This window comes from Mizuhopecten yessoensis, unplaced genomic scaffold, assembly GCF_002113885.1.
Source record: "Mizuhopecten yessoensis strain PY_sf001 unplaced genomic scaffold, ASM211388v2 scaffold3281, whole genome shotgun sequence".
Taxonomy (NCBI): domain Eukaryota; kingdom Metazoa; phylum Mollusca; class Bivalvia; order Pectinida; family Pectinidae; genus Mizuhopecten; species Mizuhopecten yessoensis.
The window spans coordinates 160201-173901 of record NW_018404966.1 but is presented as its reverse complement, the minus strand read 5'-3'; the positions used below and the strand labels follow the sequence as shown (position 1 = coordinate 173901).

The 13701-nt window shown below is 34.5% G+C and overlaps 2 protein-coding genes across 4 annotated transcripts in view; one reads left to right on the top strand and one right to left on the bottom strand.

Annotated features, from left to right (window-relative positions):
• LOC110447302 (neurofilament medium polypeptide-like) overlaps nt 1-1494 on the top strand; it is a 31956-nt gene extending 30462 nt beyond the window's left edge. For all 3 annotated transcript variants that reach the window (XM_021492907.1, XM_021492908.1, XM_021492909.1), the window contains exon 12: nt 295-1494. In XM_021492907.1, coding sequence (XP_021348582.1) covers nt 295-333 — 39 coding nt within the window. In that variant the 3' untranslated portion in view covers nt 334-1494. The remainder of the gene's footprint in view (nt 1-294) is intronic.
• A 7264-nt stretch (nt 1495-8758) lies between these two features.
• LOC110447294 (multifunctional methyltransferase subunit TRM112-like protein) lies at nt 8759-13513 on the bottom strand. Its single transcript, XM_021492884.1, has 4 exons — nt 13378-13513; nt 11379-11480; nt 10541-10633; nt 8759-9641 (listed from the first exon to the last, which is right to left on the bottom strand). Exons 1-4 carry the CDS (start codon nt 13495-13497, stop codon nt 9540-9542), a joined length of 417 nt encoding a protein of 138 aa, XP_021348559.1. The 5' UTR covers nt 13498-13513; the 3' UTR covers nt 8759-9539.
• Nucleotides 13514-13701: the final 188 nt, after the last annotated feature.

Genomic DNA, 13701 nt, shown 5'->3' with positions numbered 1-13701 from the left:
CGGATACATTGTTTACACACTACTGTATCATTTTATCGACTTTCGTATGAGTGTGCAAACAGATCTAGGTTTTCAACATACGGAGATATAATTTCTTTTCGCTTTATTGAATATTTGTCATTAACAAAGTTCAGATACCAAAATATTTTAAAAATGCAATCAATCAAGTAGGAATGTGGGGAAGTTTATCCAGGTGTATGGTTGGTGCTCTGAAGAATGTTACATGGAAATACCATGGAGGTAGTACTTTTATATACACCACACTAACAAAATAATGTTTCCTTATCCTTTTAGGAAAAGGCTGCCCACACTCAGAAGACCAAGTACCAGTAAAATGTCATCTTGCCATGCCATGACGCCAACAACTACTGCAAATTATGTAACTACTGTAGTGTGCTTCCCATGATAGACTGCTGACTTCTGTTCAAACGTTCTGTTGCGCTGATGGATTGACTAACCAATCGATGTTCGGAGTTCCGGCTTTCTTTTAATGATTGACTACCCACTCGTTCGATGTTTCGAAATTCCTCAAACCGTGCGACGCCATAATGATAGAAACAAACATTTATGAACAGTTTAATTAAACGATTGTCTTTCTAATTGTAGCAAAACACATAAACGATAACTCTAGATCCTAGAGTGTGACAGCTTGTAATTTCCTGATACTAATCATTTAAAGAGGAATGCCTTATTGTGGCAACAGGTAAAACGTTTACACGACACAAAGGCTTGAATAACACATGCGTCAATTAAAATCAAAACTACAGCGATTATGTTCATTTTTACTAACCTAATATAATGGATATTTGCTAATTGAAATCTTGAGTGATTTGAAACAAATCTTCGTTGTTTAAGAAGTAGGTCGTTGACACATACCTTTGCTTAGCTGTATATCTTCTTAAGGTAAAATTGAACGAACGCTGATCTTGCACGAGAGATACGAAAATATGGCTGTAAACTGTGATGCAAATTTGCTGCTTTTTGAGCATGCCATTCACTAACATTAGATGTGAAGTAATATATGTGATTTTGGATAACATTATTATTAATGTACATGATGTCAGTGGTGTACCAATCGAGTATTTATTACAAATTTTATCATTAATGAATATCTGTAATTTTCAATTATGTTTTAAGAATTACTTTTAAGTAATAATTTTATAATGTATTCCTCCTCCCCTCCCTGTACTCGTCTTCCCGATTAAATTAATTGAATACCTTTTTTTTTTTTTTTTTTTAACTTTTTCACATTTTTAAAAAATCATTATCATTATTCATTTTTCCAAAATTATTTCTTGTACCTTTTTATTCAGTGATGTAGCGGAAGTTAACCTAGCATTCTGTTAGTTCGGGCGTGAAAGTTCAACGTGAAGATGAGTATTATAAGGGAGATTATCAACAAAAGCATTCGAATGGTTCCACTACCAAGCTAATTTAAATATGCTCGACTTTATTATTTATGCAATTTTCTTTCAATAAATGCTGTATTTTGTATTATTTTGGTTTGTTCTTTTGTTTGCATTATTTATGTTTGGATTTCGTCAGATTTCTTGCTCGATTATTTTCCGTTCTTGAAATGGACTTTCGCCTACGTCACCAATCAAATTTAGATACAGTGAACTAGTAAAGAAGAATAAGATCTTATTTAGAAATGTACGGCTTGCAATGCCAAATATTAAGATTTTATACGAATCATATATTCAATAGAAACATAGTGGTGAGGGTGTAAGTGTAGCAATGACATTGACTCATTTAAGCCAGTTGCATCATCTACTGATAAAATGGCACCGTGTTCCAACACTGAAATGGACGTAAATCAATACCAACCTAGGTCAATGATGGCAGCTGCTTGGGAAACTAGACCAACCCCTGTCACGCATTGACTTTTCCTGTTGTTTTAATCACTGAAACGGGAATTAAAACGTTACATCCGTCCATCTAATGCTTCTACATGTTATTGTAGCGACTAAAATCAGCATTGCTAAATCTTGGAATAACCCGGGCAAACATGCTGTAAGTTTAGGATTGCGGAAAACTGGAATGTGTTATTATAATAACTCTGATAAGTTCTAGAAAATTGGGCTGAAACGACTTCGACTGATTTAGGGACTTAATGATTTTGAACGATGGAAATATGCTTTTCAAAATAATGAAATGCAAGGTATACTAACGATATGGTATGAGTGGTAATGGACACTGACATCAGTCTAACATACATATCGATAAATTACTACGTGTTCGATTAAGTGCGGCAATACAAATTGCGAAGCCGGTCGTTTACCGAAAGTAGCATTTCTACTGCGAGAAAATATTCTCCAAAGCAATATGACAATTCCTTGCGTTTTGAGTGGATGATCACGAAAGTTTGGTACAGTTGACACAGACGAGGTATTCGCAATAGATTATACACAGACATTTAAAGACTATATGAAATAAAAATAGACAGCAATCTGTCTCTGCGGTAAAGGGTGACGATATGTTTGATTGACGATTATGCTTTATTCTACTTCTGTGTATTTGTTTCCGTTTTTTCCTGTTTGTCATTTTCGACTTTATAAATCCCCCTTCTTTACCTTTATCCGCCATACCTCTATTGTCTGTAGACCAAACTGGTATTATATTCTGCGAGACCTTACTAGTGTACATCGATACATCCACATCAACAACATCATGTAATTAAACGACGTCCTCCTCATGTTTAACTTGGAGCAAGTGTTTTATATATGTTAGCATGGCAAATCAGTTCGTTCATAGTTCTATGAATGATATATATGTGGTAGGGTGCTAAGATCAACAGATCAGTGCTAGCTGGGAATATTAATATCAGTATATCTAGTAGTAGTATGTATGTACAGCAATAGCAAATACTTATAAACAATGTTATTAATACTTTTGATACGTTAACATTTACTTACGTGATTGTAATGAAATGGCGCGGCATATAGAATATATCGTTATAACACCCCTTATAGGGCATTTTTATTGATTTTTACATTATCGTTATAAAATGTTGATAATTCTGTATATACATTATAATATAGTGCATAGAACTTATACATATGTATGGAACACCGGTGACCTCCATTTTATTGCCCGATCACCTGCCATCTCTAATAAGCGTATTATCTTTAAAAAGAAATCCTGGCAATAATAGCATTATATCAGATGACATGGCTTTGTCACGAAATAATTGTAACAATGATATTGAAAACAGGACATTAGCAACATGTAATTCTGTTTAACAAATGTCTATCTTTGTTTTCGCAATTATATAATAACTTATTGATGACGCTTGCAAAGCATATTAAAAGAACTACATATTCTAACATGATAAGGTATGCAAATGAGCCTGAATCGTAGATATATGTATTACACTACACATATCCTTTGTTACCATGACCCCCAATGTCATAACATAATATCGTATGATGCTATCAAGCTTGGGAGTGTGATATTGATCGACATTTGTTTAAGCTTAATTCGTCATTTTCCTATTTTTATTCTAATGGCAAACAGTTCAGAGAAAAACAAGGACAAGTCATGAGTTTCCATAAAACTTTCGTAAATCAGGTTTAATTGGAGTTATCGAAGTATGTTATGGGTGTAGATACAGTCTGTGTGTGTATATAAAAGGCATTCCGTCCGGGACTAAGACCAGTATTAACCCTGACAAGTTGTACCTAAAGTACGTCAGAGTATTCGTCAGCGGGAAAGGCAAAACAAACCATGGAGAGGTTCACATTGAGATGAAAATGAAACGTGTTTCTGAGTTTAGAACAGGTTAATACCTGCCATTCCCTGCAATGTGAAACCACCAATTCATCAACAGAATCTCCGACTATTGGTGAGTGTGGGATTGGTTTGTTGTGATGCAGAGATCATTGGTAGTTTATAGATCTGATATAGGAATGAGGCACCAAAATGATGTAAATGTGTGCGTGTAAATGTGAAAGAATACTTGAAATGTCTGGTTGTGTTACACTATTTATACACATAATATATGTATACAATTGTTTTCTTTGTATCAAGACCAACGAATATCATCTCCATATGCCTTAGTTATGCCTGCCTTTGGTCAGAGCTATGTCCCCTCATAGATAGAAATTTGATGTTTAAAACACTTATATATAAAGCAGTTAATACATCCCCCGTACACACTTGAAAAGCGTGAATATTCTATTACAATATTTTATTCATAGTACAAATACTTAAAAGAACGAGGATATCGTCAAAATATATCTGCATTTTCCAAAGATATAACGTTTTACCTGTGCATATAAAATGAAGTTCAAGATATAATGTCATAATAATGCGTATGACGTCAAATAGTATTAACTGTGTTTAGAGGTGGTCGGTATCGCCAGGTAGATATGGTGGTCACTGTTTTTTTTGTTTTTTTCACTGTTTGAAAACGAAGGGATCACTGGCTATGCATTACACGAGTTTAGCTCTACAGGCGTGATGTCCAGTCTTTGCACCGGGCAATGGTTTATGTCCAGTCTCTGTACCGGGCAATGGTTGATGTCCAGTCGCTGTACCGGGCAATGGTTTATGTCCAGTCGCTGTACCGGGCAATGGTTGATGTCCAGTCGCTGTACCGGGCAATGGTTTATGTCCAGTCTCTGTACCGGACAATGGTTTATGTCCAGTCTCTGTACCGGACAATGGTTGATGTCCAGTCTCTGTACCGGACAATGGTTGATGTCCAGTCTCTGTACTTGGCAATAATTCTTTACTCTTTTATCTTAATATCTTACGCTCGTCCAATTAATGTCTTACATTCTACTATATGTTTTTCTGTGATATCTTATTAAAACCTACCACTTAAGCTTTCAAACCCGTGTCGTTTTCTTTGTACGTTTTGTGTGTTGTCTCTTTATATATCTAACCAAAGAAACAAGTCGTTGTAAATCCTCGCTAAACCAACAATCACTTAGCCGTTGTTTCCACTATTCAGTCAGTATAACCAGCAACATGCTTCCTCTTCTTTTATATCGTAGAGTACCAGCAATCCAACTTTCCTCATAATCAAACTATTTCCCAATCAAGTAGTTGAAACAACTCAAATCTGGATTAAAGATATCTAGAGAAAGGACAATACTCTCAGTTTTATGCAAGATGCTCAATAGACTATTACGATCCCCTTCCATATCAGTGATAGATAATTTTGTTTTCTATTTATGTACTTGAAACAAATAAAACCCCGCAATAGCACAACAACAAATATGAGTATGAAATCTCATTTGGAAAAATCGACATTTTTTGATTTTAAGGTATATAAACCAACGCTTAATGTTAAAACAGAATCTTGTACATGATTTAGGTAATAGTACAGACGTTTTTACATCTGATAGCGATTTAAAACTATCCGCTTGTCCAAAAATAGCTTGATTGTAAAAAGACGGATTTCATGGTTTCTTTATATTTGTCCTGCAAGGTAAACCATCCCATGGCTTATCTATTGCTGATGGTGAATTCCCACACATTCCACATAATCCTAATGTCAGACATCGTCTTGTAAACGCCAATAATCAGAACACAAGTAGCCTTATGAAGTCAACAGCAGACATAACACACCCGAAACAATTGCAAAAATAGAAACCGAGAAGATGTCAAACATCACACAAGGGTTTCTTGTATCTGAAAGGTTTCCATGTACGACGGGGAAATGTTACGGTTAACATCATGACTTGATTTCCGTCTATGATATCTCATGATCAGTGTCAGCATTGTTTGAGGACTTGTTCACTATTATATCGTTATCGACAAATGCATTTGTTTGAAGTCAACAGGAGACATTATGATGGTAGAAAAGAAACTGTTTACTCTTCTGGAGTGGCTGGATTATTTTCATATTTCTTTCCTAATTTGCCTGAATTGATATTCAGATAATATAGATGCAGACAAATACTCAGCTCGTTAAACTAAATCGACCTATGAGACTGCCTATTCCATGTATTTTAATCAAGAAGACAGAAATGAGGTACCTCGAATTCAACAACACATCAATCAACATTTAGTCCAATATAAAAGAATTTCATTCAGTAAAGTTTACCTGTCCGTCAGTTAAAATTGCGAAGAGGAGTTTAAAGTGTACGACTTGGATTATTCTACCTTTTATTTAGAAAATGAAACAACGTTATATAAGGGTAATTTTCTCATAGACTTTGCGGCTGATACATTTGAACGGTCATTTTGAGTATGTGCTTCTGGCAACGTTGGACAAATATGTGTTCTGCAATGTAAAGGTCCCGAGTTCAGCCTCTACTGTTTATCCATTCAGTTTATAACATTGATATCCAGATACTGATTGTCCCTGTAGCATTAATTCCAGCAGACATGATTTCATCCTAACTATAGCATGATGGTTGCGTTAAAGGTACTTCCATCCGCTGTGATTTAATACATGCTATGTTTTCATTCTTTAAATCATGTTTTAGAAGCATGAAAATTCAATACAACACATTGGTATCAGCATTACTTTTCAATGAACTTGAGCTTATATTCCTATTATTATTTCCTGAAATTTGTGTTGATAAATTGAATCATATTTTTTTAATGACTGATAAAATATGCACTTGTTTGGGTATTTGCACATAATACTTGTAAATCCATGAACACGGGACAAAAATGATCCCTCTCTATAAATAAGTATATAATACATAAATACACTTTATTTATTTTACAACAATTATGAAACAAGATATTTCAATCTTGTTGGCCCGGATGTTAGCGCGCGGAGGGTCTAAAATGAGGGAGGAAACCGGAGTACCCGGAGAAAACCCAACGTGGTTGGGCAGGTGACCCCATACCTGTTCACGTTCGATCGGAAATCGAACCCCGGTCGCCTTGGTGAAAGGCAAGTGCGCTATCCATTACACCACCCGACCATCCTATAAATAAGTAAGCATGTCATCAGGGTGTGAGGTCGCTAATTCAATAAATAGACTAAAATTAACCTGGTAAAGCTGAAGTGGGTATAGGTCTATTGTACTATTGCATCTTGGTTTACATGACAAGTTGAGTCAGATTTATAGAGATTGATTCTTGGCTAACATTTTCACAAACGATATTTTCTCTGTCCAATACTTTATTCGTTTCATGATCAAGTCAAAAGTTGTGAAGATACGATTGTTTAGCCAACAAACAAGTACGGCACGCTTCATCAAAGCATAGTCCGAGCTTCCTCTGGCTCCAACACCAGACTTACGGTTTGACATAGACATCTATCTGTCTTAAGTCTGGTGTTAGGGCCAGAGGAAACTCGGGCTACTCAAAGCAGTGCTTATCGGTGTGTGCAGGAAACTAAAATCATACATAATTGTACAAGCATAACCGCGACACCATTGACTTAAGAATCACCATTCAACTGCAACCTGTTTGTGTAATGCAAGTATTAGTTTAGTTTACTCATTGATGGACACGGTATCCCCTTTACATATAACTCCCGACTCTTCACAGAAAAAGGATATTTAGTTGCCCCGTCTTAATATTGCCAACTTTGCGTAAGAGACCACCTGTTTATGACTAGTCAAACCTGCCTTAAAAACCTGTGAATTACGACCGGTGCCCTCTCATGTATATCGCCTATATAACTAGTCAAACCAATGCATCAGAGACAACTTGTATGTAATTAGCTAACCTTTCTTTGAGACTATCTGTCCACAGTGGCTATCTCACTATAACAACTTAAACCTGTCTTTCACGGGTCCGTCGATTTACCCAATACAACCGTCGATTTACCCAATACAAACGTCAATTTACCCAATACAACATAATACTACCCAATACAAGCGCCGATTTACCCAATAGTATTAGGTAGTATATATTGGGTTGTATTGGGTAAATCGACGCGCCGTCTTTCACTACTTAACCTGTCTCAGAGACCACCTGCCCACAGTTGCTATTTCACTAAATAATAACGTAAACTTGCTTTAGAGACCATTTGTCTATAATTTGTCAAACCTGCGACAGAGACAACCTGTATATAATATCAACTGCATCTATAGTTACCACCTCGCTGTATCTTATCAAACCTCCCTAAAAAACTAGAACTGTCATCCGGAGGATAACTAATACCCCCGCGGATGCTGGTAGTTTATACATCATTTAGTTACCTTGACCTGGGGTTTCCGGACAAGCTATTTTGCATAATGGCCCGAAACTTCCTTAAAAAGTATTTAAATCTAAAATTAAAACGCCGGTGCACAACTACATAATAAACCAATCATTCAAATTAAGTTTCATCAAGTATTTCGCACAAAGGGGCATAACTCCACCAAAAAGTGTCGAAATCCCAAATTGAACTGCTGGTACACAACTACATAAGATACCGATCATTCATGCAAAGTTTCAATGAAATCCACTTGTTTGTTAAGGAGGAGTTGCATGGACAAGTATTTCGCACAAAGGGGCATAACCACATCAAAAAGGGTTAAAATCCCAAATTAAACCACCGGTGCACAACTAAATGAGATACTGATCATTCATGCAAAGTTACAATGAAATCCACTTGTTAGTTAAGGAGGAGTTTTCCGGACAAGTTACTGCGGAGGACATCCAGACAGTGTGATTCCAGTATACCCCGCTAACTTCGTTGCGGGGGTATAACAACACATGTTTTTTCTCTCCAATTTGAATATAATTATCAGCACATGTTTTTCGTACCAGTTTAACCTGTTAACTTGGGTTTTCTCTCCTAGTTGAGCAACCTTTGTAGACGTATTTGACTGTATATATAAAATAAAACAACAAAACAGGGTGGTCAGTCTGTTTTATTTCACAAGTTTATTTACATTCATCACATACACACTCACTTTCAACAAATCAACAAGTATACTCACATTAAACATTGAAACATTTCAGAATTTCCTCATTTTATTTCTGAATATTTAGATTTTACAGTGACTGAATCATTTTCTAAGTTCACAATTTTTTATACAATGTAACTGTGAATTTTTTTTACTTCAATTGTTGTTTTTATTTATCAACATTAATGTATATTTATTCATCCCAAAAATTATACTTTGCTGTATAATTGTCTCCTATGGCTTTTAATAAATTTTGTACATGAAATCCCCTATGTTACCATCAACTCATTAGACATTTGTTATAATTTCAATTATAACCACACATTAACTTATTTCAAACATATTTGACTATTTCAATACAGAAAATTGACTTGGTCAATTTGTTAATAGGGCTAGATAATTAGGGTAGCTCGCCAGTCTAACTAACGAAATTTAAAGCTGGACTAGTGGTTCCAAAAAACAGCTAGCCAGATTATGTAGTCAAAGTTTGATATTGCTTATCTTGTTAAATAATTTTGGATGAGTATAACACATGGACTAGTAAAATTGGAAACTACAACCTGGCTGACAAGTGTTTTTCAAAATTAGTTTCTAGACCTGGTTGTAGGCAATCTAGGTGTGAGATTCACTCAGTCCAAAGGAAACACCAAACTTAAATACTTCAGAATTGCATATATATATGCATGTACTTTGATTCTAGTGTCAGTAACCATTTTTCATTTGAGCCATTCATACTTCATCCTCATTCAGTAACATGTTTGGTATTCCAGAACTGATGGGGAACTGTCGGCCAGTTTCGGGACATACTAGGTTTCCTTCTAACACCTCAACCTGAAACAGAAATAATACAAAGATGGAATAGTAACAATGACTGAGAGTAGAAAAATAATAAAACTAAATGTAGGAATATGTTACCATGACTGATCAATCACGATGGGATGTTCATCATTATAGACAATGCTTCAAAGATTGACCTGCATGATATCAAATCCCTTGATCAGTAAAAATGCATATTTCTCCCACAACCACTTTGGGGTTTCTTCAGTCAATCTTCAAGTTATGACGACATCATCTCCCATTGTGAAGATACAAGTGATCATGGCAGCTGTTTCCCTGGTCAGAAACAGGAATGTATTCCCAAGAGACACAGGTTTTCTGGATATAATATTTGAACGCTGTGGGAGAAAAGGTCCCCAAAACTCATAATGACTGTTTATAATGTTTTATCCAACTCTCGCTAGTTAATTTTGCAAAATACACTTTTTAAATCCTGTGTTTTTATATAGTTTGATAATAATATTAATTAATTTGCAACTCCACAAGAAAAAAATAAGTAGAAAGGCCTAATAAGGCCAGTAAATCAGTGTCTGTTTCCCCTACCTACATGTACCCTAGGTGTTTTTTGTCTCCGTTACACTTTCTTTCACATATATATTTTTTTATCTTAATTAAGCAAAAAAATCTGAAACACCATCTCTTTATAACCTAAATGTGAAAAGATTTTGAAAAATCAAAAGTGATGACTACCGACATATTTTTTGAGAACTATAAATGGAAACACAGAACTGATGATGTTTGGCCTTGCTAAGATGGAGAATTGGTTTCGTACACAATCAGATATATTTTACTAATGATGTGTTAATGAGGTGGTGATGGAGTTTTAATGGGCTACATTTCAAGCAGTCTCTATAACCTTATTTCAAAGCGAAGGCATTGTCATGAGTTTTTACCTGCATCAAGACATGGTGTACTTTCTTAAGTAACATCTCATCTTCTTCGTATTTCTCTGTAAGTGCCTCTGGTAATCCTTCCCCATGGCCAACCTGCAAATTTTAAAAATTTCAATGTAACAGCTGGACAAATTAAAACAGTCAGTGACATAATTAAGCTATGTCTACTTAATTATGTACGAGAAACTATTACATAAATATGTGTTTATCAACAATGTAATCGGCTTCATTTTAGTTTTCCTTATAATATTCAATAGCTATACATATATGCATGATGTATTAGCACATCATTATAAATAAAACTCAAATGAAGTAAAATATTTCATTTTCATTTCATACACTAACCATGCTGTTATAAAACATGTATTTTAGAAGAATGTGCTGTTGACACCAGAATGAAGGCTAAATACATGTATATGAAACCTGGCATTAGTATTAAAGATGAGGCATAGATTTCAAAAGATTCCCAGATGACAATGCAATTATGATCATGACAATCTTGTACTGATATGAAATTTAATGATTTATTGCAACTGAAAAACTTTGGCAAATAAAAGCACAGAAAAAAACATCCCTTCAGGATATAAGAAATTTGAATTGTTCATATTACTAAATTGTACTCTGAACTTGACTAAACAAATTTTCAACCTCATTCCTTATTCAATAATAAAAGAAACTTTCTTGCTTGCATTGTTTTTGAGATTGATGCTTTCAAAATGATTCTCTCATATGATTAAGGTCCTGTTGTTAAACAAAATATCTATAAGATAACTTAGGTTTGTCTTATGTTGCAGTTTATAAGTCTACAGTACAGACAACTGTACTAACATGTACTTACTGATTGTGCTGCCTGGCATAGTGCTGGCCAATCAATTTTAGGCAGCATTCGTGAAATAAATTCTGGGTTGAAGTCAACTGTTTTCACCTCAACTTGTGTGGGCTGTTTAAAAGAATATCATAATAATTAACCTTTTTCTTTAATCGTGTAGTCATGCTAAGATCTTCTCAGCTGAATGTTTGAATAATACATGCAAGTAACATCACACAGTCTTATTTATTTCTGGCTACTGGTCTAGAAAATGATTTTAAAAAACACTATAGACAGTCAGGCTAGAAGTTTCTTATTTTAATAGTTCATGTGCAAATTCCACGTGCACTAACCCAAATTTTGACTAATCAATCGAGCTAGCAGTTTTCAGTATAACTATTCTAGTTGGAGATTTCATAAGCATCAGACTAGCAGGCTTCCCTTATTGTCTAGACTTGGGGTAACTTATAAATAAGCTATTTTCTTATCCAAATAATTGACTCCATGATCTGTACAGAAGGTAAAAATGTACTGATTGTTTTTCTGCATTACTTTCTGAAATATCTATGCAATATCCCATCCAAATCCCCTCTTTTCTGTAATATCTCATTTCTTTGCATTCTGATCCATATATATTTCCATAATCTTGTTTTACAGAAAAAATATTGAAATGTGAGTTATGAAATGTGATAACATTGCTTGGTATTTCTGTTGGGCTTCTGTGGATGTTGATGGGCTTATTAACTAGTATCGGGCATCACTTGAGACAAATCATTGCCATACAATTATATGGTAACCCCTTTCATCTTCACATGCTACTCTGTACAACCTACATTTACCATAATTTCACATGTCATAAATTAAAGTAATTTATATTATTAAACACGAAGATTTAATACAAGTATATATCATCTACCTAGGCTCATGTTGATCGATGGGGCTCATCATTTTTTTTCTCAAAATAAAGAATGGTGGAAACAGTTTAGTATTAAATCATAAATAAGATTAATTCAAAGTATGACGGCCATGCTCTGCTGAAATTATTGTTGTTTTTGTGTAAATGGTAGTTCAATGTACGTTACAAAATAAGTACAAAATAATTTCACATGTGCTCAGGTTCTGGAATATATGTGATATACTATCGCACCACACTAAATATCGCACCCCATAATAATGATTTATTAGTATAACGAGGTCCGTCGATTTACCCAATACTACCCAATACAAACGTTGATTTACCCAATACAACAATTTTATTATTTATGAAGTAAATAATCGTGGGAATGATTTACTATAATTCTAAAATAAGTGTATTTATCTTTGTTTGTATTAACAATGAAATATTTTGAAATGAAATAGATTAAATCAAGGATTTCCAAATAAGGACGATCAATCTTGCCAAAAAATACTGGGGTCCGCACAACATCGGTACTGGTATAGGGTCACTAACATTTAACTTTATATTGGATAGTATTGGGTAAATCGATACTTGCATTGGGTTGTATTGGGTAAATCGACGTGCCAGTATAATTTAAAAGGTTGTGATATCTAGTGGGTGCAATAATATATCACATATATTCCAGAACCTGAGCACCTGTGAATATTTTCACGACGATTTTATAGCAATGTCCATTGCATAAGGAATTTTTTTAACATATTTGGTATATATATATATGTTAATTTTTACTGTTTTTACTACCCGTTGACAGTAATTTTATATATACAGATATACCTGTAGAACTAATAACTGACTGTTTACCTTACACGTCTCTCACAGAACTGAGAGGTTCTGTTTTTGAGCAAGTTTCACACGAAAATGAGTCACTAATTAGCAATACTAATCGCTGTTTGGAGGGGTGTGCGCTGGAGATCTTATCATATTTCCAAAACTGTGTTTGGGCACTATTGAATTGATCGTTCTTTTCACAGAACTTTTTAGCCACGAGTCTGGATATGGATTTTCCGATTACTGATAACTGTGTACTGTACAGTGTACACAAAGTCCAAACACATACGAATCAATACTTACTACAATTTTCAATGGATATCCATTCGTCACAGTTTTGATTATGTTGGAAGTCAGCATATTATGAGTTAAAAGCTTCATTTTGTCCTGCTTTCCCCCCTTACCATGTGGTGATGTAAACATGAAACAAGGTAGAACAAAAAATACACCACACAAACAAGCGGGTAAAATTAAAAGCCGCAATATGGTTTATTTATTGTTAAATTATATATCAATAAACAAAGTACACAAAAAAACAATATTCAAGAATTAAAGACAAAAGAATACAATATTGTAAATTAATATTGCACAATATGCAATTACATTTCGTTTTATTTGTGGTCTATA

Bases quoted from the DNA above. Each gene is read 5' to 3' on its own strand.
- LOC110447294 (XM_021492884.1), bottom strand. From the start codon at position 13,497: ATGTTTACATCACCACATGGTAAGGGGGGAAAGCAGGACAAAATGAAG. The intron at 10,634-11,378 runs GTAAGTACATGT...TAAAATTTGCAG, and splicing joins TATGCCAGGCAGCACAATCA to GTTGGCCATGGGGAAGGATT. The intron at 9,642-10,540 runs GTAAAAACTCAT...TTTCTGTTTCAG, and splicing joins TACACCATGTCTTGATGCAG to GTTGAGGTGTTAGAAGGAAA.